General features: G+C 46.4%; 1 protein-coding gene across 5 annotated transcripts in view; it reads left to right on the top strand.

Moving 5' to 3' along the window:
* SCHIP1 (schwannomin interacting protein 1) overlaps window positions 1-19,921 on the top strand; it is a 145,940-nt gene that overhangs the window by 75,241 nt on the left and 50,778 nt on the right. Inside the window, exon 1 of one of the 5 annotated variants that reach the window (XM_014739572.3) lies at window positions 17,098-17,596. The exons of 3 other annotated variants lie outside the window; for them this stretch is intronic. In XM_014739572.3, the coding sequence (XP_014595058.1) occupies window positions 17,567-17,596 (30 nt within the window). In that variant the 5' untranslated portion in view covers window positions 17,098-17,566. Of the gene's footprint in view, window positions 1-17,097; window positions 17,597-19,921 lie in introns of those variants that run through there. One more of the 5 variants, XM_070243042.1, reaches the window with a different exon arrangement.

The following is a 19,921-nucleotide window of genomic DNA, read 5'->3' as shown; positions in this document are numbered from 1 at the left end:
AGGTTGGAGCCTAGCCCCCTACCTGGTACCCTGAGCTCAGGGCAGATGGCTCGGGTACCCCCTCCTGGGAGCCGCCTCTCCCTGGGCCAGCCGCTCTTGCTTGGGGTCAGTCAGTTACTCCAGGTTTGAATGCAGGTCGTGCTGGTGACCAGGGTCGCACGCCTGGTGACCTGGAGAACTCTGCTGCTGGCCGTTCTCAACCCTGAGCAGACTCCAGGTAATCATTCTGTGAGAAGGCTTCTCTGGCCCCAGGAGGGCAACCCTAATGTTAATTCTGTAGTTGAAAGTGATTTTCTCAGAGTGAGAGCAAACTAGTTTTAGAATCGAGGTTTTCTGCCTTTCCTCCCTGTACCCACCTGAATCAGATACGGAACTTCTGCCGCTTAAAGATGGGTCAGACGCCGAGATGAAACACTCAAAATTGTGATTTCTTCCTGTGAAAGGAAATGACTAAAATTTCTAAAAATTACAATTACAGACAAGTCATTCTTAAAGAAAAATATAGATGTGTATATATTTTCAAATGAGTCTATCAGTATAGAATATTTAAAAATCGTTAGCTTTGATTCTGTCTGAAACTAAATGAATTTTACCCTAATGGGGTGGAGGTAGTTACTCAAGCAAAGTAACTAAAACCTGAGGAAAAGTAAGAAAAGAAGGGAAATATGTGCCTGTGTCTGACGGTTGGCTCAAGAGGCGTTCATGGAGTGACTGCTGGAGATCCGGGGATGGCCCGCCGTCCTAGGCGACGCGAGCCGGAGTTGAACCACGGCCACACAAGGACAGCTGTGGGGGTACAGTGTGGGGAGTGCCCTGGGGGAGCCCGGAGCAGAGGTGGGGGTCTGGGGCAGGAGAGAGGTGCAGGCGGGAGCACGGCTGTGGACTGGCGTCAGGGAAGGCCTCGCTGCTGGCGCCGCGTGAGGAGGGATCTGGAGAAAGGCTGGGCATACCTCACAGGCTCTCTGGGGCCGGAGAGTCCCAGGCAGGGCGGAGAGCGCAGAGGCCGAGGGCTGCGTGAGGCCCAGGAAGCTGGCTCCCTCGGCGCTGGAGGCAGATGAGAGAGGCCTCTGCAGGCTCAGAGCGGCGCTTTGGCTTCTGCTCGGAGCAGGGTGGAGGCTATGAGAGGGTTTTGAGCAGACCTGAGAAGCGCTGTAATCAGACGATCTTTTGTGAGAATCACCCTGGCTGTTCCGTGGAGGCTGGGAGGACAGAGCAGTGCGGGTCGCAGAGCTTTGCAGTGACCCCACTGAGAGACGGTGCTGGGTCAGAGCAGAAGGGTAGCAGTGGAGGAGCTGAGAAGTGGGCAGGCCCTGGGCGCATTTGAAGGTTCAGCCAAAGAGGATTTGCTGGCAGGTTGTGGGATGTGAGGAGCCAGGAAGTGTCAAGGCTGAACCCCACATCTTAGGCCTGGTCCACCAGAAGCGTGGAGCTGCCGTTTAGGGAAATGGGGAAGACGTGGGTGGGAGATCCAGGGATCGGGAGAGGCCAGCAGCTGGTTTTAGGCATGATGAATTTAAGATGCCTGTTAAACATGCAAGTGTAAATGGTAGGCAGGCAGGCAGATGAAGGAGTCTGGAGTCCGGGCTAGAGAGAGAAGTTTTGGAGTCACCAGCCAAGAGCCGGGATGACATTTCTGAGAGGGTGAGTTCAGAGAGAAGAGAAACTGGAGGACTGCGCCTTGCACGTGCCAGTGCTGCGCGGGCCAACAGAGCTTGCTGCGTGATGGGGATGTTCTCTGTCTGCACCGTCCAGTATGATTGCCACTAGACAGATGTGGCTGTTGAGCACTGAAAACATGACAAGTGCAACTGACAAACTGAATTTTTTCTTATATTTAATTGAAATTTAAATAGCCACATGTAGCTAGTGGCTACCCTATTGGACATCACAGCTCCAGTGGGTAAACAGTGGGAGAGAGGAGGAGGGCTCAGCAGAGGACAGACTTTTAATGCAGGGAAAGCACAGGAGAGAACGTTGTCCTGGAAGCCGACTGTGTTGAACGTTGCTCGTGGATCTAACATGAGGAAGACTGGGAATGGCTCTTGGGGTTTAGGAAGGTTGGCTGTTTCAATGGCATGGTGAGGACACACCCTACTGGAGGGTGTGCAAACGAGAATAAATGGGAGAGAGAAAGTGTGGACAGTAAATCTCGACAGCTCTTTCAGGGACTGTTGTGGTTGTGTAGAGAGTGTGGGAGTGGACGGACTGGGAAACACGGAGAGCGGGCGGTGCCAGCACCAGGGCACTGTAAATCACACTAGGGCGAGTGGTCATGATTTACAGTGAGAGCAGTTAGCGTGTGTGTGTGTTGGCTCCAGCCACATACGTCAGCCTGGGAACAGGCACAGCGTGGCAAAGAGCTGAATTCGTCTGCAGTTGGGATATAACCAAGCACGCGTGAAGTGAGAGGACCAAGTGAGATGGAGTGCGGGAGTTGGTGGTTGTGAGGATGGGCCGTGGAATCTAAGATGCAGAGCGAGGAGGACATATGGGGGTGAGGGCTGGTGGAAAGGTGGACAGCACGTGGGATGCAGGGTCTAGTGCAGTTGAAGAATTATTGACATCAGGGCACTGGAGAAAGTTAGCCGGAATGACAAGGTGAGGTGATTGGAGAACAGGAGGCTTGAAGAGGAAACTTTGGAAGGCGGAAAGTTGGTGGCGATGGCGAGGTCAGGACGTGACTATGGGAGGGCATGTAACTGAGATAGAATGGAAGAAGAATGAAGTCAAGAAATTCACAGGCCAAGATATTGCAGGAATCATCCAGCAGACATGGAAATTCCCAGGCTTTATAACAGAATTCACCATGGAAAGTGACTCTGGAAGGCATGAAGCATAGTAACCTGGGGCAGGAATGGGTGACTGCAAACAGCAGGGCTAACTCGGGGGGCTCACTAGGGGTGGTGTCAGGAGACTGATGGTAGGAGAGTCAGAGCAGAGTGTTAGGGAGGAGGAAAAGTTGTCTGGGAACGAAAGAGTAGCAAGGAAGACACCTACCCATCCAACAGGCCCTTTGGCAAGAGGGAGGTAGGAGAGAAAACAGCCATCACTTGAAAGAGCTATAGGGGAGACAGTGCCTACACATTCCTGTTGGAGCAGGACGGGGAAGGGAATGTTCCAAGAAGAGGGCCCACTGGAAAGGCGGTGGAGGACTGGGGGAGGAGGAGGAGATGGGGCCTGCGAGGTGTTGTTCAGAGCCCTGTAGGAAGGCACGCAGGTCGATGACGGATGACGTGGGAGTTGCAGGAGCATCAATAGGAGCAAAAAGCCTCTGGAGGTAAGGCTAGATGGTCTCCAAGACAGACAGTGGAGGGGAAGCTGCTAGTGTCGGAGAGAGGGGAGGAGTTCTCGCCCAGAGCACACGGATCTCTGGGGTCTGTGGGCTGATAGCAGTGGGGGGTAGGTGGTCTTAAGTGGAGGATGTAGACCAAGAAAGAAATCTCATCTAGAATTACAGAATGCCTCCAGGTGTCCTGTAGTGTCTGCATCTCTTAACCTGTGCTTTCTAAGCCTGAAGCCACTAAGCTTAAACTCATCACTGACCTCAGTTAGGTTCTGCTTCTATACTGTGGCATTAGTCCTATGCTGGAGCAAGAAAGAATGGGACAGTGTCAGGGCCAGCTTGGGGCCAGCAGCAGGTGTACGGTAGGTGCTTGGTAAAGGTCATTGCCCTCCTCTCCTCCTCAGCAACCTCTGAAATTTCGTTTCCTGTCATACTGAAGGAAGTTATGTCTTTCCATTGGTGTTTGCATGCCAAAAGTCAAAGATACTTTCTTCTTTCAAAACTGAAACTAATTCTCAAACTAAATGCCTGTATGTCTGGTTCCTCTCTCTTCCCCCATCTACCACCCAGGACCGGCTTCATCGATCTGTATCTTCTGCTGTCACTCAGGGCCCCAGGCTTTGAGGGGCCAAGCTCTTGGCTTACTGCTCTGCTGTTGCCATCCTGACATTCTTAGTTTTTGAACAAAGGGTCCCCATTTTCATTTCCTGCAAGGCCTTGCAAAGCGTGTAGCTGGCCCTGTGCCTATTCCAACCCCTAAAAAAACAAATTATGAGTAGAACATGACCACGGCGGGGTCAGGTCATTTGATTGATCATCCCATCCACGTGTCAACATTTCAGCAATGAAGGGTATTTGAAAATAATGAAAAACACTTAACTGTATCATTTGTAAATAAGAAAACAATTGAGTGACTCTAAAACTTTATGAACTCCCAATTTCTCAGTCGTTTTTTTTTTCAACAAGAAGAACTAGCATCACTTTCAGGAGGGTTCTTCATTTATTGTCATTTCAACTTATGAATTAATAAGTTGAAAATCTGAAAGTTATTCTTAACTCCAAGTGAAGCATGACCGAATTGTTGTCGTTCATGGAAACAGAGCATTGAGTCCTTCTGTAGGAGCATTTCGCACCTGGATGTAGGAGCACTCTCACTGTCTTTACAGGAGGCATTGGTTTCCTTAGTGCGCACGTGTAAGAACAGTAGCCTTGGGCTGAGGAAAGAGAGGGAGATGACACTAGCAGGGCAGGGCTTCATTCCAGACGGACCTGTCATTTGGGGATGGTCAACGTTCAGTGAGTCTGGGAAGATGGGGCCTGCACAGCTGTGCCCTCACACCCAGATTGCGGTGCCTGGCGCTAGAGGAAGGGTCTGCCGGCCTTCTGGATTCAGCAGCCCCAGACCTGTACTCCTCGCACTGGGTCCGGCTTCAGGATTAGTTTTTCACCAGCACAGGGCAAGCAAGTACCTGCAGTACTGAAACGTCAGTACTTCTGCTGTGGAAATCACATCGGTCATGGTGCTGTAGGAGGGAATAGCAAATGGTTCTGCAGACAGAAGCATGTGGATAAGACACTCAAGCCACATCCAGCAATTCTCAAACGTTAGAATGCTTTCTGGAAAGCCACAGCCTGAATTTTATGTTATTGCTTGTTTTTAGCTGTTGTTTTTGTTTTCCTCTAAGAAAGCAAACATGCTCATTTTTTCTTTTTTTGCCTTTTTCCCTCAGCCTGCATGTCCATGGTAGGCAGACAAATGCGGAAGTACCAGTCCTTCCCAAACCCGGTTCCCCTTCCTGCTGGTCACTTTCCATCCATTCTTTTGATTAGAAAACTAGTTGGGGCACTTTATCATTCCTTAAATATAAGAATTCTCACCATTATCTGACCGTCTATCACCATCCTTTTTTGGGGTACACAAGTTGAGAGTATCAGATTATCTGCGTTTTTTGCCAGGCTATCTCCTGGAACCAGAAATCCACCACACAAGGTGGCAAACTGAGAAGGGAAGAAACACGAGGCTGTTTTTTTTTTCCTTACTAATTTTGAACTGGATTGGGGCAGTGGTCTGCTGGATGCAGGTTAGTGTTAACCTTAAACGGGCAGCTGTAGATGGCCATTTTGTCCTCAGGCCCAGCTGGCAGTCAGCCCTGCCCTGAGGCAGACCTGCAAGCCGAGGGTGCCTCTTGAGCCAGCCGAAACCACAGTTCACGGCGAGGAGGGAGATGCAGCCCAAAGGCCTCCCCGGGCTCAGCTCACAAGCTGGCAGCCAGCCACTTAGCTGTCCAGGCGACGCTTTACCCTGTCTAGAGACGAGGACATGGCCTCTAGACCAGCTCTGCTGCAGCCGTGAGTGGAACTCATACAGCCAGCTGCAGGCACGCTCCTACCCTGCATCCCAAGGTCCTGATGTGAGAGAACGCCAAGAATTTCATTCATTCATTCATTCATTCATTCATTCAAATATTTGAACACCGACCATGAGCCTGGCAATGTGCTGGATGCAGAATGTACAGTGGTAGATGTGAGGCACACAGCCCCTGCTCTCTCCGGGAGCACGCAGTCTAGTGGAGCAGATTGACATTACAAGTCCCACGACCTAATAGTTACAAATTGTGGTAAATGCTAAGAAAGAAAACACAGTACGTTAAGCGAATTTGAGGCAAGACCTTATTTAGATTGGGAGCTAAGGAAAGTCCTCCAACTTTAAGCAAGAGAAGTTACTCGAATGGAGGGGGAAGGGTGTCCGGGATGAGACATAGCTCCTGCGAAGGCCCTGAGGCAGGGACGAGCTTGGCTTTTCCAGGGAACTGAAAGGCAGCCAGTGTGCCCAGAGCTAAGTGGACAAGATTGTGAGAGGTGCAAAGGAAATCTGGAGGGTGAATCAGAGCCTGCAGCAGCCTTAGGGATTTCGGATTTTATCCTAAATGTTGTGGGAAACCCCTGAAGAATTTTAAGTCAAGATGTGACATAATCTGATTTATGTTTTTAGAACATGTTTACCCTCTAATTCACAAAGCGTAAGGCTGCAAGCACTTCATATTTTTATAACAATTTGGGAACTAAATCAAGCACCTATTGAAACTATCAATTCAGGGCAGCCGTGAGTGAATGGTGCTAAAATTCTTTTAAAATGTTTTATAACCTTACGCCATCTAAAATTAGGATTAAAGGTCTGATCACCTCAGTTGTAGTGACAGCTCTGCTGGAGAAACCACTTTTGTCCTTTGGAAAATGAATTTGATTTTAAAAACCTCAAAACAAAACACAAGTAGCTTCAACCATCAGTGTGAGTTCCCACTGCAAAGGCGCCGTGTGCCTCGCCAGCGGCCTCACACCCAGTTACCCAGGAGTCAGGCAGGGAGGGGAGGAGGCGTGGTGTCTGTGCATAATGGACCGTGTTTATTTTCCTAGTTTTGTGCTTTAGTTTAGCTTTGATTGAATGTCAGGAATGAAAACAAGCCAACTCTTCTGTCCCTTCAGGTCCTCTCAGCTGAGGGAGAGGAGGGGTGGGAGTGAGGCAGACAGCTGTCCACAAGGCCCTGGACCTGGACCTGGACAGGACTGCTGATTTCTGTCTTGGCTTTCTTAGGAAGGGGTGGGAAAGCCCAAGCATGGAGAAGTGAATGCTTTGTCAGCCCAGCTTACGTGTCCGAAAGAGGCTCTCTTTGCTGCTTACAAAGGAAAACGGGGTTAAGTCTGGGAGTCTCAGGAAAGTGGGGTTGGTGCGCAGGTGAACTTCACTGCTGTGAGGAATCCATGACTGATTTGAACCCTTCCCACCGAGAACGAGCTCACCCGTTGTCCATTGTTCGGAGCAGCATGGTTTCTTAACCAGCACCTTTTTATTCTGAAAGAATTTATTACTAGAAGATGAGAAACTTTCTTAATTCAACAGCTTTAAGAGAAAGCAAGTTAATGAAATCATTGAATGATATTCTGGCATTATTATACTACTGAAAACTTTTTAGACCAGTGTTTGTTCTCCTGCCGTTTAGCAGCTAACATCATTTGAACGCCTCTTCTGAGGGCGAGGACGGGAAAGACCGTAAAGCCATTCCGTGTTGCTGCTGACTGTCCCTGACGTGCTGGTTAGAGAACACACCTGAGGAAGCCCGTGAATACTAAAGCCCATACATCGAATGGCATTTCAACACTCCCCTTGTATTCAGGGGGGGAAGAGACCCAAGGACCACTAAAAAATTTTAATATTTCCTTAGAGATCATGTTAATAGAGTTTAATCATAAATTATTATGCCTCTGTCCTGCGTTCAGCAGTGAGCTAGGGAAATACATCAGTGGATGAACAGATAGTTTTCAGAAAAGATATGCTACGTAGATTGTTTCCATTTTTTATCATTATTTTGCTTTGCTCTGTGAAATAATCTTTTGAAAATAGTAGCTCTTTCGTAATAAACTAAAATTTCATAATAAACTAATGAGCTAGTGGTGTTAGTTTTTGAAATATTTTTTCCGCAGTCACTGTAAAAAGAAATCAGTGTGTTGCCCTTCATTGCATTTATATAAGACCTTGAATTGAAATCTGATAGTCTTTTGCTCATATACATGCCAATATATAATGTGATATTTATTTTGTTTAGTTTTGTTGTTGTCGTTGCTGATTTGGAAACATCATCATATAAAATAAACTTGATTTTAAAAGACAGTCATCTGGCAGCCTCAAGGGGGCAGGGCGATGAGAGTTTATGTGTTAACCCATTTTATAGAGTAGGGAAGACAGGCTTTCACATGGGAGGTAGCCAGAGAGAATTCACCAGTAACAGGCCAAGTGGAGCCAGAGCCTCAGAGATGGCTGAGGTTGTAGCCTCGGCGGTATTAGCACTAGTGTGACCTTTATACACTTTTATTACTGTAAATGAAGACTGTATTTATAATTGGTATCAAAATATCATTAAAATGTCAATAAGACAGTGGATCCTACTTTTAACATTATCTTTGTTTTCTAATCCTATTCAGTTTGAAATGGTTGAAAAACAGTTGTCCACTAGAGGTCACCTCTCTTCAAGGTGAGGGTCAGTCCCCTTCGCTGGTGCTCCGTTAACGGGGCTTTAAATCAGCCCCCACCACCTGGGAGGAAACAGCCTTTGCTCTCCCTGGGGATTCTGCGTGTTGCTTTAGCTCAGTGCACTGAGATCCTGAGGACCTGGAGGACGAAGGGACGCGCCGCTTCCACAGACACACACGCATGCACACACTTGCTGCTAGTCCTGACGTGGCCCCTCTTGACAAACCAACTTATTTTATTTGGAAAGTCTTGTGTTAGCTCTGGAAGGTTCATATTACCTTTCGCTTTTTCTGCCACTGCTTTCTCTGACTCCAAAAGGCTGGAAAACAGAGACTAAAAGAAATGGTCCTTAAGACAGTGACATAAATTTGGGATGAAACCACGTAGACATCACCCAAATTTATCTATGAGTCAGTTACTACTTTTCTACAGTGTGTTAATTTCTGTTGGCATTGGCCAGAAAATACTATAGGGAGAGGACCACGACTGTGCCAGTAAACAAGCACTTTGGGGGATCCTGCTGAAATATAAACCATCTCGTTATTGCAGAGGGAGGGGAGGCTGCCGCTGTAGCACCGCCTGCTGCACGATGAAACCGTGTCGGTGGAAAGCCCGGGTCCAGGCCGTGTTCTTAGAGGCTCGTTGCACCCGTTACGTGAGCTGCTAAACACCTCGTCCTCCGCCTCCCAAAACTCAGATTGGAAATTGGAGAGTTCTGAGATGTGAAGATAATTCAGAACACAGATACAAATGGGCTTGTCTGGGAGATTTTGGGCTTTTGGAGGAAAGTTGTCCTATAAAGCTGTGGTAAGAAGAGTATAACATTTCAGCCCAAATTGTAGTGATTTATTTGCTCATATCTATGCAAAATATTTCCCTCCACCCCCTTTTTTGATCAGCATATTAATTTGTCCTGCCAGGTTAAGTAGTCTTTTATAGTCCTCACAACTGAACTTGTAAATGTGTCCTGGACCACGAAGGTGGTCGCTTTTTACTGGTCTTGCTGAAATTCATGCCTGTGCCTGTTCAAGCAGAAAGACGATCCGAGTTGCCAGGGGCCGGCGCAGTTTACTGCCAGCTTTGGGCGCACATCTGCTTGGCACTTTCTCTCCTCCAGCCCACTAGGGGGATGGTGCAGTGACAGGCGAGAAGGGCCGGTTCTAGGCTGACGACCTAGTGTAAGTCTGGGTACCCCGTCTTTTCTTGTTTATAATAAGAAATGTGAGCAATGGCTATATGTTGTTAGTAAATCAATTTTGAAATAAATTTCTTATTGCTTTGCTTTCAAGCTTCTGGATACGTTTAATGAAAAATATCCAGAGATTGCAGCATAAGCTCTTTTTTTTTTTCCCAAGGAGGATTAGCCCTGAGCTAACATCTGCCAGTCCTCCTCTTTTTTTTTCTGAGGAATACTGGCCCTGAGCTAACATCGGTGCCCGTCTTTCTCTACTTTATACGTGGGACGCCTGCCACAGCATGACTTGCCATATGGTGCCATGTCTGCACCTGGGACCCGAACTGGCGAACCCTGGGCCACCAAAGCAGAATGTGTGTGCGCACTTAACTGCTGCGCCACCGGGCTGGCCTCAGCATAAGCTCTTAAAAAGCACTATTGCCCTTTCCAACTACTAATCTGTGTGAAACAGGATTCTCCAGGCAGCACAATCAAAACAAATAACTGTAAAAATACGGGTGAAACAAGACTATAACTGACATCAACCCTATTTTTAAATGTTTGTGTATAACAAAACCGCCTCATGTTCTCATTGAAGGATATAATAGGTAAACATTATAAATTTGAACTAAAAATAATTTTATATTTGATTGAAAACACTGTCGGTTGTTTTGCATATTAGTTTTCATTTTAAAAGCAGGTTCTAATACTTAAAAAAAAGAAAAAGTGACAACTGTTGAGTCACATTAATAGTTTGTTCAGGAAACTTTTTTAATATCTGAAATAATAAACACAAGTGTAACTGGGGTCAAAATTGTCAAAACTTCTCAGTAATTTACATAGTTTGTAAGACTCTCAGGTAAGTATCTTATTTATAATTACAAGGATAAAAAAGTATACACTATCTCATTTTTATCCTTCTCTCACTCCCCATTTCTGGGCCTCAGAGTGGGTGGAAAGAAGCTGTGGGAACATCCTGCTGAGCATCCTCTGCCGCTTGGGAAGTGCCCCTGGTGCAGGCTGGCCTCCAGGTGCACACCCGGCACTCTCCCCCAGAGACCACAGACCAAGTAAAGATCCTCAAATCAAGTTCATTGAATCAACTTAAAACACATGTCAAGAAGCAAGAGGAAGAGAAGGAATGAGCTCATATACTTAGGACACGGGTGGGGCTGCACTGCCTGAATCTTAGGTTATGCGATATCTTTATGTGCAGCCTTTGTGCCACAAGTGCCCTCCCTGTCGCTGATATGGTTACGAAGCAGAGTGGAGGTTTGAGAAAGGAGGTCCAGTTAGACAGGAAGGTCTAATGACTTGCAACTTGCTTTATCAGAGACACAGTGGCAAGTCCCTCTGGCTTCCTCTGTGGCTTGCCCCCTGGCCTGATGAGCAGCTATGGGTTTATTTGCATTTCTTGAGCAGAGGACACATAGGGCAAGAATGGGCGTCAACAATAGGCAGTCAGTGTACAATCTAATGAACGTTGAGGGCCTCGGGTTATTTAGTGTGTCATGAATATTAGGTGCTTCCTTAGTCTTTCCATTTCTTTCTATACTCCACACCCGAGCTTGATTCAGGTCTGACACATCTAGGTTACTAACTTGTTTATTGATACTTAGCACATCTCTTGAATTCTGCCTGTCTTCTTACTCATTGTCTAAATCTAATACATCTTAAACATCTCACATATGTATGACAAGCTACTACATATTCATTATCTGTACTTAACACATAAGTTTCATCCATCCCATTTGTTTTTCTTGTTCTTCCGTAGCATCAGTTGAATATTCTCAATACAGCAACACTCCCTACAAAATCCCTTGGAAAAGCTTTCCCCCATACTGGCCCAGCCTCTCTGAGCCCACTCTAGCCTGCCTCCCTCTCCTTGGGGTCACCTGCTGCTCCTTCAAGGATCCAGTCGAGGATACGCACCTCCTGGTGCTCCTGCGTCTTTCGCCTCCTTGCTCGGCAGTGCGTTGTGACTTCTCTCCACACCTTCAGTGCCGAGTCGATGAACACCCATCTTGTGCTCCTCATCTAACTCTTCCAGGACCTGGTCCTTCAGGGATTGTCCACCGCCGTCGTCAGTCTCTCCCTTCTCGCTGGCTTCTTCCCTGGTGCTCGCAGACACGTTTGGGTCTCCCTATCTTAAACAGCCACAACCACAGCCTCTCTGTTTTGCAGTCAAGCTACCACCCTAATGCTCAAATTCATCCACCAACTTCCTTACAAACTGCTGTCTACTCAGTCCCTCAACTTCTTAACCTCCTATAACCTGGCTTCCACCCCTAACACTACTCCTGAAATTATTCTCTCGAGGGAGACTGACGAATTCCCAACAGTCAAAACTAATGACTTTTGGTTGTGGCTCTCTTTCAGCCTGTTAGTCCTCTCTGCTTCCTTGCAGTGTTTGCAGCTGCTGAGCTCCGTCAGCCTCCCCCTCTCCGTGACCCCTCGCTACCTCGGTTTTCAGTTTCCTCTCACCTTGTGGACCACATGCCCTTTGCCTCCTCTTGCCTTCTGAATGCAGGCTGTCACTAAGACGATTGTATTAGTTTTCTATTGCTATGATAAAAAATCACCCCAAACGCAGTGACGTAAGTCAATACAAACTTATTATCTTACAATTCTGGATGTCAGAAGTCCAAAACGAGTCTCCCTGGCTGAAATCAAGGTGTTGGCAAGGCTTCATTCCTTCTGGAGGCTGTAGGGGAAAATCCACTTCTTGTCTTTTCTAGCTCCTAGAGGCGCCCGCATTTCTTGTCTTGTGATCCCTTCCTCTGTCTCAAAGCCAGCAACACCTGGCTGAATCTCCCTCGCTCCGCCATCTCTCTGGTTCTTCCTCTCTGCTGCCTCCGTTTACCTTATAAGGACCCTGGTGATTACATTGGGCCCACCTGGCGAAGCCAGGCTACTCACCCCGCCTCAAGGTCATCTGATTAGCAACCTTAATTCACCTTTCTGGGGTGAGGATTAGGATGTAGGTATTTTGGGGAGTCATCACTGTGCTTACCACAGGGATGTCTGTTTCTCATCAGCTCTTGCCCTACAGCCTCTCCCTTAATCTAGCCTATTTCTACAGCTTCAGCTGTCCTCTCCCTGCCGAAGGCCCCAAAGTCCACCCATTGGGCTGACTTCTCTTTTGAGCCCCAGGTGCCTCCTGCACCTTTAACTCCAAACTTCATGGTGAAAATTAAAAGCCCTCATCACTGCAACCCCATTCCTCAGAGTCGGCTCCTCCTACTGGGTCCCTGTTTCTGTTCACAGCACCATTTTCACTCCCCCGTGGTCTCAGAACCTCACGATGCCCTGTCTTGTTCACCTCCCATGTCGATTACTGGCTCGATGCCTTGAGTTCATTTTTTACATCATTTCATGAAACGCATCCCTCTGTCTTTTCCTTTCCTTTCCCACCATCACCTCCATCCTTTGGGGCTCTATTCCCTGGACTGTTGTTATCGCCTTTAATTAGGAGAGGGGAAAAAAATCCATTTCTTTCCTCAGCACTTAAAAACTATTTTACATGTTATTCTTGTTTCGTCTTGTCATCAACCCAGTAGACAAAGAATTAACATCCTTAGTTTATAGATGAGGAAACTGAGGCTAAGAGAAATGAGGTAACTTTCTGAAGGTCATAACCATTTATTTGGAAATATTTATTGTGAGCCTATTATATGCCAGGTACTATTTCAGATGCTGGGGATAACAGCACTGGATACACCAACCAAGACCGGAGTTCTAAGGAAACTTACATTAATCTAGAAATAGAACAGTGAACGACCACATGAACGAGATCCTCAAGCCCGGAGTTCTCGCTCCTGAATTCCTAGAGTGCAAACAACAGCGGCCCTTTGGAGGCACTTAATTCACTGGTCCTCACGTTCGGTCCGTCTGTATCCTGCCTGACTTCTCTCTCCCAGCTCCCGGAGGGCACAAACGCGTCTGCACGTGGCACGTAGTAGGAGTTGGCTTCCACTGCAAGGGTGTGAGGCTCAAGGGGTCGGGTGGGGAAAGTGCTCCGTCCGCTGTGAAGACCTTGGCACAGGCTTGTTGCCGCAGGTGGGGCCCGCTGTGCTCTTCATCGGGTGGGTTATTCAAGGACCTGGTTTCCCCTGCCGTGAACAGGATTCATTTTCCTCACAGTTCCTTTTCTTCCGTTAAGAATTCCTATTCTTCCTATGAAGAAGCACAACTTAACGCTATGTAAAATGTCTACCTGCTTTCCCCAAATTCCTAAGGAAAAGCTTAAGAGGTATTGCTGAGGATGATGACTTCCCTGCTCATCCTGCCCACCCCCAATAACTTTTTTTCCTAACGTTTCATCATGAACATTTCAAACTGAAAAGTGTTTAGGTAAAACCCATTTATGCACCATCCGGACTCTACAATTAATGCTTTACTCAACTTGTCTGTCACAGCTCTCCTTCGACCCATCCCTCTATCCATCCATCCATTCATCTCAATTATTTGATGCATTTCAAAGCTGCAGACATCATTCACCCTCTCCCTAAATACTTCAGCCTGCATAGTATTAACTAGAGTTCACAATTTAACCAGATCTTTTTTATTCTTTTGAGGTAAATTTCCATATAATGAAATGCATAAATTTTAAATATTATTCAATGAGTTTTGACAAATGTATACAGTTGCATAAGCCAAACCCTTATCAAATCATACAGCTTGTACCAGAAAGTTGCCTGTGCCCGTTGCACGTCAGTCTCTGACCCAGTCATTCACTTTTGACGCTGTGCTGGGATGGCCTGCGGATGTGACTTTCTATCACTGTATCTACTGTCCAGAAACCCCCTCATTCTGTTGCTATTAATTGCCACAATTGAAAACAAGTACTTTTCTGGACTCAAAGACACAATAGATTGCTTGGTGGCAGAAATAGGAATAATAGCTTAATGAGGAAACACTCTAATTTTTCTTCCTTTAAAACATACCTTGGATCAGATTTAGGTAGAACCACAGTGGCAGCCTCACTCTGACTTTGTGAGCGATTTTGCTTTCCAAGCTGGTCTACACTGGCTCAGTCAAAGGAGGTTTCTTTCTCCAAGTCTAATGAGCCCCTCATTGAGCACTGTTTTACTGGGCACACTTCCAAGTCCTGCATCTAGAGAATCATGGAGCTTCCCTTTTCTTTTTGTTTTGCAGCATTTATGTTCTTGGGCATGTCGTAACTTTCTTAGGCCTCAGTTTCCATATCTGGAAAATAACAGTGTCTCTCTTGAGGTCCCATCTAAATCTGAAACCTAGTACTTTTTATGGGAAGGGAAGTTGTGAAGACCTGTGAAGAAAAAATCATCTCTGTGCTACATAAACCATACTTAAACAGTTCGTCAATATTTTTTAGTCCAAAAATAGCAAATGTTATTGTAGTTTGGCAAGTTATTCTAGCTTAAATGTTCTTGGAGCAGCTGGTTTCTGTTTAAAGTGTTTTGTACTGGCAAATCATAATTTAAATTGTAACACAACGTCCTCTCCAATGAATGACTATAGAGGGAAACTTGCTTAATAAATTCCTGTTTTTAATCTTGTTTATCCCACTTGAGGCGGTTTTTGACAGGGTTTGGGACACAATTGTCAGAAGTCTGTTCTCCCCAGAGCCACCTCTGAGTCAGGTCCACTATTTATGGAACAGCAACTGTGAGGGCTGGGATCACGTTTAGGCTTTTTTTTAACAACACATGATAAACGTCTTTAGGAGCTTATGTAATATATCCCAGAGCCTGCAGTTTTTAGAAGAGAACAGAGTCCAGGAAGCAGCTTTTTGGGCCTTGTCCAGCTTGAAGGCACGTTCCTCAGTCTTAAGGTCATAAACTGTCGAAGGACTGACTTGAGAGAAGTTCTGACGGCCTTTGAAGTTAAAGCGTCTGTCTTACAAAGTAGGGGCTGTGCCATCTGCAGCAGGCACACGACTTCCGTTTGATTGTGTTTGCTTTCTTGCCAGAGGAGCTTTACTTTGGCCTGCTTTTCCTTGCACATACTTAGGATTCCAGAACCTTCATCCAGGTGATTGGATAGCAAGTCCCTCCACACAGAAGTCTCTGTCTCCGACCTGTACAGATTACTCAGTGGGGCCGGATGGGGTTTGGGGTGGAGATGTGTTGGATTTTGTTGTCTTTCCCTGGAGGGCTTGCAGTCTTTTTCCTTCACCCTGTATTTAAGAAGACTCGCGGTCTAGCTGAGGCTTCTGCTTCATTCATCAAGCTTTCATTGTGCCACCTGCCAATGAGCAGGCCTGAAAAGTCGTGCTCATATTGCGGGGCCTCTACTCTCTGCCCCATTCCAGGGAGAAGGGCTGTGAGCTCCTGCAGGTGCATCTCCAGAGTGCTGTTCTCTGGAGCCCCGTGAACCCGGGCCAAAACGCGAGCCGGTGAGGTCAGAAGTCGGGCCTTCCCTGCCGCTCTTGTTCCCTGACTAGGAGGGCTGAGGCCACGCATGGGAGTGTCACTGGGGTGGCACTGACGTAGCAAACTTCTCTCCTGTTTGAATCTCTAATAGCGAAAATTGAGTATTTATAAAAACAGGTTTTTCTCTTTTCAAGTAACAGACACAGTTATACAATTAAAAACATATCACCAACTATTCCTAACACGAACTCCCAGCATTCCTTGAGCGAGAGCTTGCTGTGAAAACTTGTCAAACATGTTGATTTCATTCCTCAGGCAAAAAGTACCTATTTTTCTGTATCAGCAGTATAATGAAGACTGGGCGGTTATTAGCAAGAGTTTTTGAGTAGATTGATTGAATAGCTTAAAAATAATATCCCTATTGAATTTTTTAAAAAGTTTGATGGCTTAAATTCAGTCAAGATTTTACTGAATACCATTTATGTGCTCAGGACCATTTAATAAATAGCAAAATGAATTACCTGTGGCAACTGAGGAGTATAGATAAGGAAATTTTATTTTATTGTGTTTATTTTTTTAATTTTGTCATTTAAATTAGCTTAAAGAATTTATAGACCTGGCTTTTCCTTTTTGTATACCCTAAAATCCTAGAGTGGCCCAGAAGCATTTCAGAAATGGGCTTTTTCCCCCCAGAAACATGCAGGGTCCAACTTAGGTTCCTTTGATTACTGTCCGCAAGTCCAGAATTCTTTCTGTTACTGTCTGTTAGGTAGAACGGTCTGTTTCTCGGATCATATGTGCTATACTGGGGGTGTCTATATAGTCAAGCCACAGCATTGGGTAATTATATATATTACATATATATAAGGATTTATATATAAGGCTTATATAAAGCCTTTCGAAAAGACTTGCGGTTTAGTTTCATTTTCATGAAATGAATGAATTATACTGACTTTAATAATTTAATAAGCTTTCTCACTAAAAAAGGTATACGAATAATTATTTCACCTTATTTCTATTTGACTTAAAAAGCAGCTAAAAGCCAAAAATAAGTGGGGAATCAAAAGAATTACAAAATATTTTTTGAAGAATGAAGACCCTCCTTTTACTTGTAAAGTTGACAAACACTTCAAAAACTCAACGCAGAAAACATCTGAATACTGATATTCAGAATGGATGCTCTTCCCTCTCGCATGTCCCAAGCTCCGCACGGATCCCTCAGGCCCGGTTTTGGCAGGCACCGTGCAGGAGCATCTGTGGGCAGGGAGGATGCCGCGGGAGGCTAGCAATGCCCCGCTGCAACGTGGGTTCGTGTCTGTCTCTCCCTCTCCCTCGCTGGCCCTTTTCCCCTTTAATGAGGACTAGAATGTTTCCACATCAGTTCACTGCCTTCATAAAGCACCAGAAGGTCACACCAGCCCCAGCCTGATCCTTTTCTTTGTGCCTGTAACATAATTGGCTGATTGTGCCGGCGACGAGCGCGCCCCCGCCCCGCCGGGCCTGGCTCCATGTTGGGAGGCTCGCGGCCGGCTCCGAGGAGGGCGGCGGGCCCGCTTCCCGGCACAGGCGGCGCCACTGCGCAGGTTGGTCGGCGGAGCAGCATCCATTTTCGTCGGCGGGGAGCCCCGGCCTTCCCAGGGCGTTCTCTCCGCCGGTGGGTGCTCCGCGCCCCGCCGCAGCCCCGCTGAGCAGTCCCGCTTGGGGTCTGCGCCCTAGGATGCACTGAGATGGTCCATCAGGAGCACTGCTCGTACCAGGTGAGACCTGCAGCCTCCTGCGAGGCCGGCATCCTTGGGGGAGGGGGCCTTCGTCTTCCAAAGCAGCAGGTTGCCTCTGTCTGGATTTTCAAGGGATTTTGCCCTCCTCCACCCCGGGCCTTCATCGCATACAGTAGCTGAATTTTAATTAGGTTTTCTGGGGCGTAATGGGGCAGAAAAACTGCTTCCTTGGCCTTTAAAGCGTATGTGAAGTCCACTGAGGTGGTCTGTGCTGTGCGCGCACGTTCTGTATGTCGCTGCAAATACGAGGAGCTGCTTTAACTGTAATTGAATTTAAGGGGCTTCGGAGAGGGAAAATCTGGTCGGGATTTCACAGCGAGAACGTTGGAAATATGATTTCTGCTTAGCGCGTACGATGTGAGTTGCTTCACATCCAGTTTTTGGGATTTTCTGTAAGGAGATTATGTAACTAGGAATAATTGATCTGAGAAATTTTCAGAGATCAGCCAGCATGCACTTGACGTTTAAAGTTGCGCTTGTTTGCCTTTCTGAACTTACTTTTACTCATATGTTGTCTTAAATAAGAATTAAGGTACCAACATGCATAAAATAGAACAAATAGAAAAAATTTTAGTACTATATATTCGTCCTTGTGCTAATTTGCCGACTGGAGTTTTGAATTAAACAGATGATTTCAAAAGACCAGTTCTAGAGTGTTCATCCGCCTTGCTACCATGTCGGCTGTCGAGGTGGCATTGAAAGTGTCCTTATTGTGAACAGACAGCGAGAATGTTCTCAGAGAAACTGCCCTTTGTGGCAGCCAGCCTGGCTAGTCCCAGTCCTGGATAGTTAATGTCGGGGTGTCACTCAACTGATGGAGTTTAGAGGCTCTGAGACCAATTCTCCAGCTTAACAGCAAGCTGCCTGAGACGAGCAGGTGTTCTCATAAGCTCAGATTGCACAGGGGTAAATGTGTGCAGGCAAAATAGTACATTTAACAAGTCTCAAGGCACTGGTTTCTCAGTTAAGTAAAATGTGCCTATATCATATATTTATGCACTTTTTTCTCTGTTTAATAATTGGAATTTTGTATTGTGGACTTGTTTTGTAGTATTTTCATTTTAGAGTACATTTAGGTCCACAGATCCTAAATATCGAGGTTTACACTTCACAGGAATTCTTCCCATGAGAAAGGGGTCAAGATGCTGAGGAAACAACCAGAACTTCACTTCCACATAGTACAGAGTCTGGGAGTGGAGAGTGGCAGCCATCCACGGAGACCTGACCAGCTTAGGGCACCGCTCCAGGGGCTGCGTTACTGTCATAATTAAGATGATGTTTCTTCTCTCTTTTCAGAGAAACCATGTAATTTAATTTTTGAAAGGCATGCTAGTATAAGATTACTCCCTGTATCTTTTCATTGAGTTGAACATAAAAATCACTGTTTTTATAGGTCAAAAATTGGCCAAGTATCAGCAGTTTCATCTAGAGAGGAGGTATTTTGTTGGCCTACTGCTTCTTCCAAGGGAAGACAAATGGATTTCATTTGATGTGAACTACGATATACCACACCACCATTGTGTGTAACAGTTTTGAAGTCGTCTTGCTTATTTTCATAGTAACATGAAGAGCCTTAGGCCTGGAGTGGTAGTTGGTCGGTCCTGCTTTTCCGTGGGGTTTTGTAGCACAGCTGCCTTCAGGTGTATGTTCTTTTCAAATGCTTCCTCTTTATTCATAACTCAGCAAAAACAAAAGCATTAACCTTGAAGCCAAGCCTCAATTCTGCTTAGAAACCTCAGCTTTAGAGCCCACGTCGCACCACGGGCGCTTGGTCTCAGAAAGGGCAGCTTCTCTGAGTGCGCGGCTTGATGTCGCCACCGTCGCTGGTAGGACCCACGGTCTGATGTTCTCTGAGACCTCCCCTTTGTCACACGAGGCCTTAGCTATTTACTTAATTTTAAGGAGGATGATGTAGCGGTTAAAGCAAATTCCTCGGTTAGCATTTTTAATGAGTTGGTAGAATTTATTTGTAGGACTCATTCCTTTCCTCCCGTAAATGTATATCAAGGTTTCTTAATGGAGCGCCCATGACTGAGGCTTCAGGGCCCTTCCCCCCCAAAATTAAACGCACGTTTTGGTGCCTTTGTCTGGATGTATATTATTGTTACTATTTTATCATAATCGTCATCATTATAGCAGTGCTGGCCTCCTCACGGGTCTCTGGCTGCTGCCTGTGCCCCCTTCTGCAGTCGGTTTTCAACAGTTTCCAGAATGATCTTTTGAAACCTAAGTCAGAGCGTGTCACCCATCCCACAGTTCTCATCAGAGGAAAAGCCTGCGTCCTCCTGGGGCTCACCGGGCCCT

The sequence above is a fragment of the Equus caballus genome, chromosome 19 (genome assembly GCF_041296265.1).
Source record: "Equus caballus isolate H_3958 breed thoroughbred chromosome 19, TB-T2T, whole genome shotgun sequence".
NCBI classification, from domain to species: Eukaryota; Metazoa; Chordata; class Mammalia; order Perissodactyla; family Equidae; genus Equus; species Equus caballus.
This window is presented reverse-complemented; position numbering and strand designations above follow the sequence as displayed.